At 42.9% G+C, this 17,507-nt stretch overlaps 1 protein-coding gene across 1 annotated transcript in view; it reads right to left on the reverse strand.

The window, feature by feature from the left end:
- Positions 1–17,507, reverse strand: part of roraa (RAR-related orphan receptor A, paralog a) — a 172,152-nt gene that overhangs the window by 51,149 nt on the left and 103,496 nt on the right. The window contains exon 3 of the mRNA XM_056416824.1: positions 6,682–6,711. Coding sequence (XP_056272799.1) covers positions 6,682–6,711 — 30 coding nt within the window. The remainder of the gene's footprint in view (positions 1–6,681; positions 6,712–17,507) is intronic.

Genomic DNA, 17,507 nt, shown 5'->3' on the forward strand with positions numbered 1-17,507 from the left:
ATTTGTACAAAGAAAAATACTATTGATAATACCTTTTCATTGATTATATATCAAAGGATGCTAGATGAATATATGAGCTCAATAATGTTGTTGCACGCAAGAGTGGATAACATTTTTTTTCAAAAATAAAATAAAAAATAAAAATGTAAGTGTATAGATTTGATTCACGCAGACCGGCACTTTAATGACCACAGTGAGAAATGAACTTGATCTTTAAAGTGAACCAACCTGCACGGCCACGGCGTTATTAAGGACCGCGCCGCTTAATCAGAGCGGATGTCGATTTAGCAACGAGCTAACTACGCAGGAGGGACCCACTGTGGTGGCAAACACATTACAGAGCAGTGTGTCACATGACTGGCGCAGGTACGTATACATGCTCTTCTCTCTTCCCCCAATCTTCCTTATTTTCCTGACTGTGTCTCCTTTCCTGTTTTTTTTCCTTCTTCTTCTGCCGCAGACACAGTCGAATGAAAACCTGCCTTTGATGTCTGGGATCCTATAATGCTGAGCCGTAGAAATCCGCATGCCTGTTATCTGTAGAATCTTAATGATGACAGCTAACTTCACAATGGGTTAACCACATCCCTCTGTTCTCGCACTGCACACCCACAGAAACACAAATTAATAGCAACGGGGAAAAAACAGCATTTCTCTAACAAAGCAGATACAACAGAATGTGCACAACGCACAAATGTCAATGTATAATATCACGGAGAGCTTTTGCGAGCACTTCTGCATTCTTCTCGGTCGATGTAACTTCTTTTTATCCTTTGGTTTCTGAGCAGAATGACAATTTTTGTTGGAAAGACGTGATCCTTACTTCAAATGCATCTAATTACCTTTCAGTAAACATATGAAGCTCGCTATTCAAACAGACTATTTTGTTCTGTTTTACCCCAACATATTTATTTTTCTTTGTTGCACTGTGACAATCATTACTGATCGTGGAATGGTGCTTACCTGATATTTCATTTACTATGGGGGACATCTAACTCATTACATGGTTTATTAAACACCATTCTTCTCATGCAATCAAATTCTATATGTTCATTTCACTTGCCTTAATTCATGCATGATATTGCATCATCATTTTCATAATGGCATATTTCTGATAATAGATCATTTTTCTTTTGCTTCACTTCAATTTAGAATAATTTGTCTAAAAAGTGCCCTTCAGTGAGAAGTGAAGACAATCAAGATCAGATGCATGCTGGTCAGAGTGATAAGCTCTGAGCTTCCCGAGGACAGTCTGTGTGTATGGCTGCGACTGAGGCACTGGATGACGGCACGGGGATATTTAATTATGGTCCCCATCTTAAAGCTTCCCCATCAGCATCAGTCAGGATCATATCTGGAGGAGCTCCATGACCTCCGTCTCGGTCGCCCTCCATGAATCAAACCATTCATTACCCGCTGACACCCTTGTCCTGCGCTCAATGTGTGTACACCATGGGAAAGGGATGAGACATCGGAAACCTGATGAGTGACGGATAACCTGCGCAAAGGCCGGCCGGCTGCGTGCCGGCTGCGTGCCGCCGCGAGCGCAAGGCCGGCCGTGCCCTCGCAGCCATGCCAACTGTTTCGCCTGGCAGACGCCACCCTCTCGGCACAGCCCACGGACCCCGGCCCCTTTCACCTGAGGTGGCAGACAGCCGGCAGAAGAGAAATCGCCGGCAGCAGATGGGGCCACTTACTTTGGCTGGCCCAGCTAAGCATTGTGTCCTTGTCACATGTCACTTACTCTTGTTTTCTGGTCTGACAACACTTCTAGACGGGCCTTTCAGTTTTCAGTGAGACACAAAAGGGAAATAGTGAGGAAAAGCTGACGAGGCCTCTCTTCACTCCGGCGCAAATTCTCTGAAAGAGCCGGCACCAAGAGAAGAACCAGATTAAGAGCCAACAAAAGCAGAACTCCCCCACAGAATGCTGTTGTGCATCCCTACGGTTCCCCGAGCATTCTCCTCCTTATAAAACACCCTGGACCCCAAGGAGGTGATAAAAAGAAGTGTCCACACCCACAGAAACGTATGCAAAGAAAGTGCATGTACAAAGGTTTGCAATTTTACCAAAATGGCAGACATAATGTTTTTCCTGAAAGATGAGGACCTGCCATATTGTGTTGAGGAGAAAGTATGGCACCGGAGGAAAAATGGAGAAAAATCATGCTGGCCTGGTTTACGACAAATAGATAGCTCTATTGATTTCCCTTTTACAGTGACTGTCCATCCCTCAATGTTGTGATTACATTGACCTATTTCAGAAAAAAGAAATAGCCGTCTGTTATAGATTATAACAGAATGTCCAAAAAGAATACTCTTTTTGTGGAACAAACAAAAAGAGAAAGATGAAACATAACCTACGGTAGAGAGGGAGAAAAAGATTGTGTCAATTTAAGCGTTCAATGTTGCCCTGGGAGGAGAGGAAACAACAAGTTATTGTACCATGCTGAGAATCAAATAACTTCAACAGAAAGAGCGGCGGTGCTTCGTGGGGACCCGCATTGTCAACTTCAATCCCAACAAAAGGGCAACAACCTCAAAATGATTGCAATATTGGCCAAACAACGTTCAAACATAATAATGCCAATTCTACCAACGTGGAATTATGTTTAGTCAGAACAACAGAGTATAACGTTTGATAATAATCTAATGTTCGGCATGAGCTACTATATTGTGTTTTTTACTCTAAGTTCAGCGGTGTATGCTTTGTGCTGATGATTCCTCTGCGTCTGGGTGTATTGCTGTGTGCACTCGTCCTGCTCCACTCTGCCTGTGCGTCTCACTAGACTATCTCTCTGGCGGAGCTCAGGGGACTCTGGCTGGCTGATCTTCATTATCAGCCCGAGCTTAACAATGTTCTGGATGCACTTCCCACATGAGTGCAACTAACAAATCCCCACAGAGCTGAATCAAGGCAACAATGTGATGAAATACCTTCAAACAGCCATTGAGCATGGAAAACTGAGCTATGCAGAGACAACTCGCTCTGCCCCGGGCGATTCCACAGGAGTGCGCCTGTTGCCAAGCAAAATTAGACAGCAACTGGGACATATTATTTTCCTTAATTGGCAATGTACAGCACTATTAAGGACCATTAATCTCATGTTTGATTAACTGACAATACCTAAATTCACAGAGCCATGGCATGGCAATAGCATTTCTACCACTTAGAAATCCAAACAGGCTCGGATGTCATTTAGAAGTAAATAGATGCGTTACGGGGGTACAATCTGTATGTATGTGTGAACTCAAAGAGCATTATTGAGATTCATAATTCTGTTAAAATATTGTTACAAAAATACACTAAACTACATTTCTGAGAGGAATCCAAATGTGCAAAAGCAAAACAAAATCTACAAACTCTAGCTTTATAACTTTGAGTTGAATCTCAAGGACTGGTATTATTTCACTGTAACTCTGAGACAGTGCAGAAAAATCTAAATCATCCGTTTCTTTGAAAACAGATTGGCTGTGCGATTACCATGCGAGTGTGGATCTCTGACGAGAGAAACTCAATACAAGCTGCTAGAAAGTAAATTAAGATGCAGGAGCAAGGCCATGTTTCTCAATCAGTGTAAGGAGTCTGTCATCGCAATGGAGATAAATATAGGGTGAAAAAACTGGGACTCTGCAACATATCTGTAAGACTGAAGAGGCAGCATCGTCTCGCTCCTTTTTTCTTTTCCCGGAGTTACATTCACTCCTTCTACTGCCTCCCTCTGGCCACTCGATTCCCAACCTAAACTCAGACACATGCTGCACATGCCACACATTAAAACAGGGGATTGGCAGAATATTGCAAACACCCCTGAAATATAATAAAATAAAATAAAAATCCATTTGTTAAGACTGCAAATTCAGCCTGATGGTGATTTTTGAGGACAGTTTGGGGGATTTTATTAGAATATTTGTAAGTGTGTCTGTTATATGGAGGTATTTTTTACATACACTGTATGTTTTGTCTAATCTTTTGTACACACTTAATGTAGATACTCAAGCATTTGTTTTATTGAGTGTCATAGTCTGAACAGTAAGTCAGACAATCAGTATATTGTACTTCATCGGCAAGAGTGAGAGAGGATTAGCTCGAGGTAATCAGGAGATCTGCTCTGTTCGAGGAAGAGCATCCTGGCTACACAACCTGTGTGTGTGTGTGTGTGTGTGTGAGCGCTAGCTAGCATCCTGCTATTCGAGCTGTGAGACAGAGCCCCAGACTGTCGATAGTAGATTAGAGGTGAGACGTCTAATCTCAGTGTAATCAGCTGCTGCATCTGATCCTCCACTCCACACTACCTCTCTCAACAGGTCCGGACAGAAACTCCTCTCGCTGCGATGCAGCCTTGGCTGAGGTAAGACGGTGGCCGCGTGCGTGTATCTGGTGTCCGGCATCAAAGTGAGAGGGAAAAAAACATCACAATAGGAAATTGAAGCCCTTAATCTTTTGCTGAAACCTCTGTCACAGGCAATTTGTATTATTATTGTTTAACAGCAACTGCTACTAAAAGTCAATACAACAAAGCATATGTAAAGCTGTCAGGGAAATGTACAGGAAAACCACAGCCAACTTCTTGCTGAGAATTATAGCCTTGTGGTTAAAGAAAGTGCTGCCGAGGGACCGCGAGAAATATAGAAAAGAAGGGGAGTCAGACCGAGAGAAGAGAGGTTGATGCCTCACAAAGTAAATCTACTTAAGTCCTTAGCAGTCAGACTTGAGAGAGGACATCACAGTCATTGGCACAATGAGTATCTGTTTTCATCTAGAATACTTCCCCTTCTGATGGCTGGATGATTAGTCCAGTTGGTTGAATGACAGAGGAGAGGAGAGGAGAGGAGAGTCTGCCAGTGAACAGCTGCCCCTGTAATTTATATTGATGAGGGGACTGGCATGGCGGGGAGCTTCCAGCAGTTTGATCACTCAGGCAGAGTGGGGAGTTAGTCAGAGACACGGCCCATCCCTGTGGTCGAGGTTGGACTAGGAAGACCTCCTAAAACAAACACGCACACACACACGTGCGCACACACACACACACACACACACACACAGGCAAGCAAGCAAGACTGCCAAGCTCACATTACGAGTGGCGGTGTGGACTGGCGGGTGGGCAAGCCAATGTCTTCACTCCCGAGAACCGAAATAGATCCACGGCCCGGCTATAACCATGTAGGGCAGAGCGATCACCATCATTATGACTCCACCATATAATCACCAGGCTTCTCTAAGAAAGACATTCGCTCCGTACTCTCAATGACCATTAACCAGCCCTTGAACTTGTTCTTGTGCACACAGTTCTGACGAGGTTCTACCGCCGCTTCCTGTCTGTGAGGCACAGCAATCAACGACTTGTTAAGGGGCTTTACTTTGATTTCCTCACAAGGACAAGATTTGAATATTTCCCACTGATATGAGACAGCGTGGTCCAGTCTCTGCCCAGGGCTTTGAACCCAAGACTCCTAAATGATGCTCTTTGATTTGAGCCCCCTTCCGGTGTTGAGGTGCTTAGCGCCGCACTAATTAAGATAGTGAGGTGTTGGATGGTGGGTCAAAGTGTTTCTGTGCTACCTTGAAGATATCCTGACACAACACGAACATGCACAAATTAAAACATGTATGCCAAAGCCCCTCCAGACCAGCAAATAGCTTAACACACAATCATGCTGCTGTTTGACAGGTCTGTTTGAGTAAGGTAGACCTGTCTAGAAGATCATATCCTATGCCCTGTTGTCTGATGGAAAAAAGAGGCGCTCTGTTTTACAGAGCGAGATGCAGCTTCTCACAATCTGAAACTCTTCGACCGCTCTTACAGAAAAGCCCTCTGGCCTTCCCTCTCCACAAGTTTCATCAGAGTGATCAGAGGGAAAGGATAGCCTTCAGGGCTACTTTCTGCCGTTCACACAGTGGGATATGAACATGAACACACACACACACACACACACACACACACACTGCAGTACACCACACAAAAGCGTTTGTACATGCCTTTTCGATTAAACTTCACCGGGTCAAAATACGTACAAAGTACAAATCTCCTGGAAATCATTGATTTCTACGGGTTTGACTGTTCATCAATTCTTCATGAATACAGTGAAGTTGAAAAGGCAGCGATGGTGGTTAGACAAGACAACGCCTGTGTACTGTTGTTGTTCAGCATAAAGAAGTGTGTGTCTTTCAATTGAAGTGATAGGATCTGTACATGAAGACTACAAACTCCCGGTAGTTAAGGCAGCGTAAGAGGTTGCACACCACCACACAACACCACATCCGTGTTGCTCAGCTGCAGGGCTTGCAGAAAACAAAGAAGTGCTTCAGCACACTCTGCTTCAACTGTGCATGATTATCAACTAGTCATATGACTGCATAGCATTTAAATGTCCTCTGTGGGGTTTTCATCCTATTCACTCTAGAATGAATACAAAACAGTGGAAGTGGATGGCACTGATCTGATTGAGGGTATTGATTTATTACAATACTAGTCAGGTAACAATATGCATATAGGCACTGATGAAAGAAGAGTCAACAGAAACAAGATGATCTTATCATCTCTCCTGCATATGAGGTATGGATAATTTGTTTCCCCTACATTAAGTCAGTGTAGAATCGTACAATAAAAAAGATATTGCTTACAGCCTTAAAAATGTAGTGCAACACAAATAACAGTAATAACAAAATCAGTGTACTCACATGTATGTGTCTTCTTTGCTACCGAGATACCTGCAAAGAGAAAACAAGAAAATCATGAAAATACCCACCAAATAAAAACTTGACATGGCTCTGCTTATGGCTAACTGGTGATGGTGAGTTAGAGGTCGACACCGTCACTGTACAAGGTCACTGAGGTGGCGGGCCCAGGGCTATTATGTGTGTAGGCGACCTGCAGCCATGCTACATTAACATCCACGACAACGCGGTTGAAAGTTAATCCTCTGCGGGCAATGAATGAAAAATTATACTAAAACAAACAACATTTGGAATGCTAATGTGTTGAGCAGCCGCACTGATTGGGCACGAGCACATGACTAACTGAGCCTGTGGCCCAAATCACGATGAAGGCACTTTGACCTCCCTGTTAGTTAATTAATCCTTTATTTATATTTTGAGATTAGGACCTCTTTTGTCTGTGAACAAAAAATACATATGAAAGCACAAGATAAATATATAAATTTAAGCACAAATTATGGTACACAACATCAATGAACTCAGAATATAAAGAATACAATTACATGTAGTATTTGAATGTTTTAAAAGGGTGCTGCAGTGGGTGAAATACAAATCAGAGATGTTGAAACAGCGTCATGTTTTTTGTTTATTTATTATAATTTTGACAAGCGATTGATAAGAGATCATATCAAATCAAATAAATTAAAAATGTGAAGTTGCCGGTGGTATATGACACCATCTAAATGTATAACAATGTGGAGTGGCCCAGATTGCACGTATTATTTATATATTGTGAGAATGAATCAGACCGGTGAACAGGGTGACCATAACCAGTATTCTCTTGTGATTCTGATACGTAAATTAAGCTTTTGAGTACAAAAATATACTTTACATACTGTTGGGGAGATTGTGAATTTTCCCTTGGGCTCCAATGAAGCCATATCGATGAAATAATAGAGTTTTTAAATTCATAGAAATGAATAAATTAATTATTTTCTGTCTCGTTAATCTGAATTTGCGAAGTAACTAAATCTTCCAGATACATGTAATAGAGAACAAAGTAGTTGCCTCTGAGAAGAAGCAGAGTATACGTATAAAGTAGCAGAAAATAAAAATATTCAAGTAAAGTGCAAGTACCGTAAAACTTTTGGAGGACAATTCCTGAGCAAATGTTTTTAATAACTTTCCATCAGGTTTGATAAAATAATAAAAATCCCAGCACTGACAATGACTCACAATCGATAGTAATAATTTTAATCGGTTCGACTTCCATGTGGAATTATACTGGCTATAAAAGTAAGGACAAACATATTTGCACTGAGGCGACGAGGATGAAGGATCTAAATTATTCTCAAACTTAAACCTCCTAAAACTTACACTCACCAGTTTAATGTCAAACTTATGGTGAGAGATAATGTAATAATAGAGGTAGAAAAGATTTGATCAACCATATATGAGATACAAGCAGTGATGTATGCACGTTGCAAACTGCTTATCAAACAAGTGGCCCGTCTGACCAGTGCGAGTCAGAGCGGGCGGAGGTGGAGTCGGGCTGCCGCTGCTCATGCTGCCCTGCGTCGCCCCTTCGGGTGTCAACTCATCGAGTGAGCCACTTCGGCTCTTGAGGTCTGCAACATTGGTCTAATGCCCCGGGAGACTGACGCGGACGAGTGCACAGCCAGCCGTGGTCCCCAGCGGCCCGCGGGATGCTCATGCTTTGCGGGGCGATAGCACACTAATAGATCCCACTTGTCATGCGGAAGCGATGGCTAATTCTTCTACAGATTGCATTTGAATCTCGGGGGACGGCGAGCTGACATGATTCAATAACTCTCTGTGAAAAAGGCGTCTGGCCGGAGATAACAATGTTTCAGACACGTTTGAGGGGAAACGAGTCAAAGAGCAACGAGGGGGAAAACAAATAAGCCCTTCAGCCTCCTATAGACATACACACAGAAACACGTAACTAATATCAACTCCACTGAGCGGAAAGAGGGGAAACAGTCACCTAGGGGCCCCCGCAGCCTGTGATGGAGCTCGAGCATTGTTCCAGTGATCAGGGCCAAACACTTCTGTTCTGTCCAACTGTGACATTACGCAAGGAGAAAATAAACAGTAATCCAGTCTTAATTCTACACTTCAATCAAATGACATTGAAGCCAGCGAGAGCTGATGGTCCATTAAAGAGCAGTGGTCTCAAGGCAGCTGTAAAAGACAATATGAAGCAGTTAACTGGCGCTTAGTTTTGATGGGTAAGACAACCTAATAGACCATGCGAGGAACATAGCTGGTGTGCCTAGTGGAAACTGTGTCAGAAAAAAAGAGAAAATCAGCAGCTTTTTACTGGCTTTTTGTCACACCTCACATTATAGTTACAGACACATGAAGCACACATTCTCAAACAGTTTAAGGGGAGTCTGGTGACAATTATAAAAGGGATATTATCAAATCAAAAGGCGCCGTATTTCAAATTAATTGTGCAGAGCATATAGCGGGTGCAAAAAATGACAGAATTTTAAAAAGCACCCTGTTTATCTTCTAACTGACCACAGAGAACAGCCTTTTGCAAAACAGTTTATGACAAAGGAAGTGAGCATCCGTAGAAGTATGCGCGGGTGCTTTAGCCCAGTGCAAACCACACAGACCAGTGATACTAATCTTCACTGACAAGTCAAGGAGGAACAACTTATCACTTTCTAATGCTCAGATGTTGAACTCTACATCAAAGAATGAGCATTATTGTAGATACATTTCCTATTAAATAAACTTAAGCCCTATACATTTTTGACTATTTTATCTTCGTGTAATTCTGATACTAAATTTGACCTTTATTGCCACACTGCTTCATGAGCTCAAGTCCATTTATTTATATGTATTGTAAAGGCTGTGAATGGTTTTGTTCACTGGACTTTGGACTTTTTCCCACGACTTAGTATTGTGCATATCCCTTGGGCCTTAAATGTACCAATATAAAATAATAGTGTATTTGTTTTGAAACCTGCATTGTTTAAATCATCCAGTTGTCAACTTCCTCTCCTTTTTTTCCATGCAGTCAGCAGAAATGTAAACTACATTACAACATGTATGCAGTGTGCAAGTGTGTCTGCGTGCCACAGGAAACGCAGAGACCTTTTTTTCTTCTGTGCCCTGAGTAGTCAAACACTCCACCACATACCGTTAGCAAATGTTAAAGAGTCAATAAAACCAGATGTACAGAGGAAATATCTGCCATACATTCAAATCACAAACTCCAGAAGTAAACACAGAAAAAGCAAAGACAGCCAGAGCTGTGTGTTTGTTTCTATTGAGGGGTCCCGACAACAACAACAACATCTCTCACTCACCGCATCCCAAACACCTCATAAACTAATATACCTAAAACTATTCTCTTCACTAACGTGTTCTAAAATGCAGAGAGAAAACCAATTCTGTCCTCACAGCAAATGCTCATTTGGCCTGTTGCTATGCAGGTTACAGGAAGCAGGAGGGGTGGTAAGTGGGCCCACTTCCTCCTCTGGGTGTCATTCAGAGCCCTGTGATTGGAGGTGGCAAGGAGAAAGGGGCCACAGAGCCAATGAATGAGTCAGGCAGTGGGAAAGAAGGAGTTCGCTCTGGGCACTGACATTGGAAATGCCTGCCAGCTCATGTCTTCTCCACTGGATGGCAGGTTCAGAGGTCAGTCTGGAGGTGAAGCTCTCCTTGGCTGACAAACCGGCTGCTCTCAACACTCTTACAACTTGAGGTGCGCCTTTCATTAACGCCAATGTGTTTTATGGGGATTATTTACACACGATAGATATTGAAGTTAAAAGAAGAGCATGTTGTCTGCATGAGCAGCTGAATTCTAATTCCAACATTTGTCACGATGGAAGAAGGGACAGTTGTCACTGAGTGGCCTTTGGTCACTCATATTTCAACATGCATTGATAAACAATGCAGCACATGTTCTCATGAGACTTCGCCCATGCGAAGAGAGGAACTGTGCAGGCGAGTGGAGGTTAACCTCCACCACATCTATCTGCAGGGGGGGGGGGGGAGCACACATCCTGTAAACATGTCGTTTAGACAGGAGGAGAGCGAGTCTGGGTTTGGCCGCCCCGGTGCCGCAGCCGGTTGTGGAGCACCGTGCCGTCGCCGGCGACTCAAAGTGACAGCGCTGTAATGAAGTCTGAGGCGCATGGCAGGTTGTACGTCATAATTTCAGGTTCCTTAAAGCCTGACAGGGAATGATTATCATGGATGGTTATTGTCACCCTGCCTCCCTGGGAGACGAGGCGTGCTCTGGGGTTGTTGCACCGTGACATTCAAAGTTACAGTCTCCTTCATATAATGGAGCTGTCCTCTCAGCGCACTAATGGGAGCGATCCATTTAACCTGTGCCAGAAACACACAGACGAGGAGGTTCCTAATGCGAGGCCTCTCCCGTGGGGACGCCACACTCCCCCCCCTGGCTGCTCCCTTCCTGCTGCTTGATTCATTGACTGGTGCTCCTCACTTATCCTCATTCACTGTTCAGTCTGGGGAGACAGGGAGGCTCGCTTCCTGCCGCCTGCTCCACATGCCACCGCTGCACGCCCGTCGCACACAAGGACATAGCCAGCCCAACAGACCCAGCAACCGGAAGAGCCAGGTAGGGCCCAGGGAGGGACGGACCAGACACCTACTGGAATGATCGGTGAATACCACATAGGCCTTGGGAATGCTAACGGTACAGACGCTCTTCAGTTAATAAGGCCTCTCCGACATTAGACAATAATGAGCAGGTTTGGTTATGCTCCTGTGTTAATGATGGCGGCTGTATGCGACTGTTCATGTGAGTCTACTCCTGAGGTCGCTGGTTAATGATGGTCATCTTAAGAATGATAGATGGAGCCACATTCTGTAGTCCATCTTTTGAGTGCTGCCGCGCTGCCGCCTGCCAAAAATACTTCTACATTCCTGATAGAAAATAATTAGGAACAATTAATGTGTTTCTTTGCTTGGCCATCACAAAGCTCCAAAACATGTTTTGATGTGAGTTATGTTGGTGTACATATATATATATATATATATACTTTGACATTTTACAAATTCAGGCTTGAATGAATAGGTGACTTGTTTAACCCTTGTGTTGCCTTCGGGTCAATTTGACCCGATTCAATGTTTCACCCTCCTGTTACCTTTATATTTACTAACATATTTTACCCTTGAGGTCAATTTGACCCCAGCTATTAAAATCTCCAGAAAATTATTAGAATTAATATTGTTTTCCAAGTTTAAGTGTGAGGTACTTTATGTTTGTTTGTTGACTCCCGAAAGAACACCGACATTAAACATTGAATCGGGTCAAATTGACCCGAAGGCGACAGGAGGGTTAAGTCTTCAAATAATGTAACTGCTCAGATGTGAAGCTAAAGTTAAAAGATGTGATGCAAGGTTACTCTAGCTGTAATGCCCATCTCATCAACAGTCATAAAATAGCATGGATTCAAGGACCTCTGTGATGTTCTAACTTTGAAGTCTGAAGGCCAAGTTTCATACACAAAGTCATTTAAACAATCTTCAATTTTGCAGTGACACACTTAGCCTTATTAGCTATTATACTGATATAAACTAAACATGCACAAATTTAATGATTAAAAAAGCACAATGATTCTAATCAGCTGCCCCCTAATATACTAAAACACTTAATCCATGGAGAGGCCAATTCTCTGGGGAGGCTCAAGAGAAAAATGACTTCTCTGTCTCCAGGCGCTGTTATTTCTGGTCATTTCTAATTGGTTTTAACTAAAAGCAACCACTCCGAGACTCCACAGGTTACGCCAATGCATCGCCATGGAATTGTCTGCAAATAGAAGATATACATCCAAATTAGTTTTAGAGGACACTACAATTGTCTTTCAGAGGAGGAAAGGAGAAAACGCAGAACTAAATAAAAGCATAGATGCCTTACTGAGAAAGGAAAGACGTTGAACGATCCCAACGGAAGAGGAGGGACGTTACCAGGGTGACCCTGAGATCATCGAAACCGGAGCTGACTTGAGGTACCATGTCACACGCACCTCGCCCCCTACAAATGTCTCCCAGGCTTCATGTTCAGCGTCTCCCCCCGCGCGGTTCTGCATTGCTGGGCCCGTGAGTCTCCAGGTGAGTCCTCAGTGCTGTTTGGTGGCTCGTGAATTATACATTGCAGCAGAGGAATTGACGTGGCCCAGGAGGGCCGAGAAACAGCAGGCATGGCTGGGAGGCAGATTGAAGACTCTGACGGAATTTTAATTGTACCGCAGGGAACGCTGCGATAAGTGCTATTGTTATTGGTAAGACACCGCTGCACAGGTTCACTTAGATGAGAGCTTTAAAAAATTAGAAAATACAAAATACAAAAAACCGACCAAAACGTCTAAAGCTACACGGCCAACCGCCCTGTAGTGAATAACTGTTCTGTGGAGTATGGTTCAAATCACTGTCTTACCTATAATTATCATTACGCTCTCTCTGTGCTGAGTATTTATCTGCAACATGCTCAGAGGACCAGTGAAGGTCAGCTACGCCGAAGGAAGTAACATTCAAACTAAAAAAGGAACCGTTCAACCAGAAAGCACTAAGGCATCCCATCCAGTTGTTTCGTTGTACCATTCAGTACAGTACTGCAGGGGGAAAGCCAAAATGTGAGGGTTTTCTGCTGCTCTGATGTTGTTCACTCTGATGCAGGCTCGAGCCGTGCTATACAGTAATTCTCCCCTGAGTGCGAGCTGCTCCCGGGGGGACTGACGGATGCAGGAAGGCTCAGGGCACTGGTCAAAGTGAGGCCAGGGGCACAGGCAGGCCTCTGTCAACCCTCTGTGCCGGTGGTTCCCAGCCCAGCGGTAATCTCCCAGTAACCCAGCCTCAACCACACATGAAACCCAATAGCCTTTCAGCCCACACCGTAAATAAAGACAAATTCAGCAGACCACCCTGGCTTACTTTACCTTTATTGAGCTACACTGAACAGCAGTCTGAATGAGCCACCACTGTGTGTGTTTACACACTTAAACATAAAGGCTTTAAGTACACATGTGAAACGGATATGTTGTCAGAGGACCGTTTATTTCAAGTGGTGCAATTACATAGCCGTTCAGTAGTTTCTTATTTTCAGACTGTAAACATAAACATACAGCACAATTCCCAATATCACAATACAGTACACATGGAGGTTATAGGTTGCTGTGCCTCTCTAGTCAACAGTAACATTCCCCGGAGACATCTCTTCTAATCACATTACAATATATTAGCCCCACGCAAGTTGAAATCTAAAGGGGGAATACAATTACCTGCAGCTCCTAAGGCACACACTCCAGTTATTCACAGTAATAGCTTCTAAGAGTATTACAGTCGGCCGAAAGAGAAGTGCCCCTTTGGGCTAACCTATTCAGAATTGCTTAAATATTTACAATGCACAGAACACTGAAAGTAAATAAAGAGAATCTTAGGTATGCAGTTTGCCTGAAATTGCTTGTTTTAATTTTTGTCTGCCCTCTGTTTCCATTCGTGGTCGCAGAGGATGATTCAGAGGCCTTCTACTTCAGGAAACCACGACGGTTTTACCAAATTCAATGTTTGTAAACTTAACTCTCCTGTCCGGGCTCAGTTTTTTATTTAATCTTAAGAGTAGCAGTTATAAAAGGTGGGATTAGAACATATGAGTTGATATGGGCTCTGACAGTTAGTGACAAGCTGTTACCAGAGCTGTCCGGGTCTGTCAATAGACTGACCACACAAGCCTGGGAGGGAGGGGCTGCTGGGAATAAAGCTTTGATGACAAACTAATGTCAGCTAATATCAGCTCAATAAAGGCTGACTCAGAAATATATTGGAACCCTTTCATTACATCCCTCATTCAGTCTCAATTCTCATCCAGTAAAGTACAGTACAGCAAGCACTTGTCTAATGAACAAGGGTCTATGGGGAAGGATCACTCCACGCGAGTGTGTTGGAAGTCGAGGTCCCACAACAGTGGACTCGTGGCTCTGCTGATAAGGACTTGGTGGTAATTGCTCAAAAGGGAGGGAACAGCAGCCCCATTAGGTCTGGTCTTAGCACTTGCCAATAAGCCAAACTGCCCCTCTGAAGCCTCCCATGTAATGAAAACTTCCTCTGAGATGAATTACATGTCTGTCAATCCACTAATTAATATCATGGACTTGTCTTTTTGGCTTCTCCGCAGTAACGAACTGAGTCAGAGAGATGGGGATTGAGGGGGGTGTATCTGAGCACTGGAAGACATAAAGGAAGGAGAAGCCGAGGCAAACTAGATAGTGCGCTGCTACTGTGATGCACTGCAGTCATCGTCGGCACTTAGTGCAGCATCTATTTTTCATGTATTTCATAATTAAAACCTGCGAGTTCTGTAAGCCCTCTATGCTCCATGCAGATCAAAGGTAGTCCTATTAGCAGGGAGTTCATCAGTGAAGCCACTGTTCTATTTCCAGGCAACAGAGCATGCTTAAAGCACAAATACCCTGTAATTACACACACGTATGATAGCGGAACAGTCACGGAGCTGGACTATGATTAATAGAACACAGATCACAGTTTCCACCTCCCAAAGCTAACACAACAAAGGACTTTACACTCGAGGATAACCCATATGGAGAGGATAAAGAGGTTGATGAAAGACTGAATATATATTTCACACATCGCGTCTTGTGGCGCAGGTGGAGTGTGATTCATATTTTGCATTCTCCCTCCACCCGCTGCATTCTCTATGTAAATGTAATCGGAGGATAACGCGGGATAAAGCTCTGCAGAGTGAAGACATGAAGCCTCACTTCTGTGTGGATAGAGGAGGACAAATCGACCTCACGCAGTGTAATCAACAGACTGAGCTGTGTTACGTTATTTATTTGCCACATTGACTCTTGGGTAACTCGATACCACAAGGCTAGATGCCCAGACTGTGGGAGTTTATTTCCACCAACACTGTCACTAGAATGCTGATAAGCACTGTCCTACCGTTCAAAAGTTTGGGATCACCCAGACAATTTCGTGTCTTCCATGAAAAAACACACTTTTATTTATCAAATGAATATAAAATATAGTCAAGACATTGACAAGGTTAGAAATAATGATTAATATTTGAAATATTAATTTTGTTCTACAAACTTCAAGCTCAAAGGAAGGCCAGTTGTATAGCTTATATCACCAGCATAACTGTTTTCAGCTGTGCTAACATAATTACACGGGTTTTCTAATCAGACATTAGTCTTCTAAGGCGATTAGCAAACACAATGTACCATTAGAACACTGGAGTGATAGTTGCTGTAAAAGGGCCTCTATACACCTATGGAGATATTTCATTAGAAACCAGACGTTTCCACCTTGAATTGTCATTTACCACATTAACAATGTAGAGAGTGTATTTCTGATTAATTTAATGTTATCTTTATTGAAAAAACAGTGCTTTTCTTTGAAAAATAGTCATTTCTAAGTGATCCCAAACTTTTGAACGGTAGTGTATCTTTTAGTGCTTGTGACCCCTAAAAACAAAGCAATGTCAGTTTGCAACCCCACATCAGTGGTTGCATTTGTTTAGCGCTTGTGACCAGAGAATAAATTAATGATGAATTAAATTAAATCAAATAAAAGATTAAATAATCACTAAAGTCACAATAATACAATCTACTTAATTGGGGGAGAAAAAAACATGCCAGACACTGATATGTCTGATATATATATATATGATAAATAAATAATAATACACCTACAGAGTATTATTATGATACATGTTTGTGGCTTATAAATTGCAAGTACATGCAGTAATAGAATAAGCATTCAGAACTCTTAAGTAAAAGTAGCAGTACCAGAGTGTAAACATACTCCATTTCAATAACAGTTTACATTAAGTAGCAAAGTAGTTAGTAAAAGTATTCATTACTTTCCAACACATCACCACCCACGATCGAAATCGATCTAACTTAACCAGCAATTTATAAGATCTCAATTAATATCTCAAAACTCTGCCTACTGTATCTTGCTGCGACAACGCTGCCTGCTGTCGATGGGGTTATTCTTACACTGTTGCATAACAATGTCAGAGGAAGAACTTGAGGTGAAGTCATATGAAAGAAGATCTAAGCGTGTTGTTCATGCTTCCTTACTGAAAGCATAACAACTCCCCACTGCAGAGCCAAGTCAATGGTTGGGAGTAATCCAATGAACTTCCCTCCAGGCTCATGAGGTCAGTTACAGTTCATACTACAGTTGCCTTACACTAACAACACGACAAGTTAACAGTAGGGGCTTGTGGTTTATCAAGTAGGAAGATGACAATCCTAATATATACTCCTAATGTCACATGATAAAAAAGGGCATTTGTCCAGGAGGCCCAGCGAGATAACACATCCCAACCCAAGTCAGGTTACAGAGAGGACAGACAGAGCAGGAATCTTGCACTTTACACGAAGGAAACAATCAGCATCAGCAATCACAATGTGGGCCTGCCTGGAAGGCTTGGTGGCAAACTGCCCATTATAGTTTTTGTGGATCTACATTACATTCTCGTTTCTGCAACTATCAACACTGACATATAGACGGCCAAATGGTATCACCAGAATACAGAGTACACCAATGGCCCGATACGCACGACACACATCCACAACATATCTCCTCCATACAATCACACGGTCAAGAGGGGTCTGAGGTTGAGTGGGGAATCCATACTGAAACCACAGCCATACATTCTCAGCAATATGAAAGCTTGCAGCCGTGGCCAGCAGTAATAATTAATAGCATAGTCTATAAGCATTCCATTAGGTGCAAGCAGCTGTCATAAACATCTTAATTAATTTACAAAGCAAGCAACTAGGGAATTATGGCGACGTCAAAATCTG

Source organism: Pseudoliparis swirei, chromosome 6 (genome assembly GCF_029220125.1).
Source record: "Pseudoliparis swirei isolate HS2019 ecotype Mariana Trench chromosome 6, NWPU_hadal_v1, whole genome shotgun sequence".
Taxonomy (NCBI): Eukaryota; Metazoa; Chordata; class Actinopteri; order Perciformes; family Liparidae; genus Pseudoliparis; species Pseudoliparis swirei.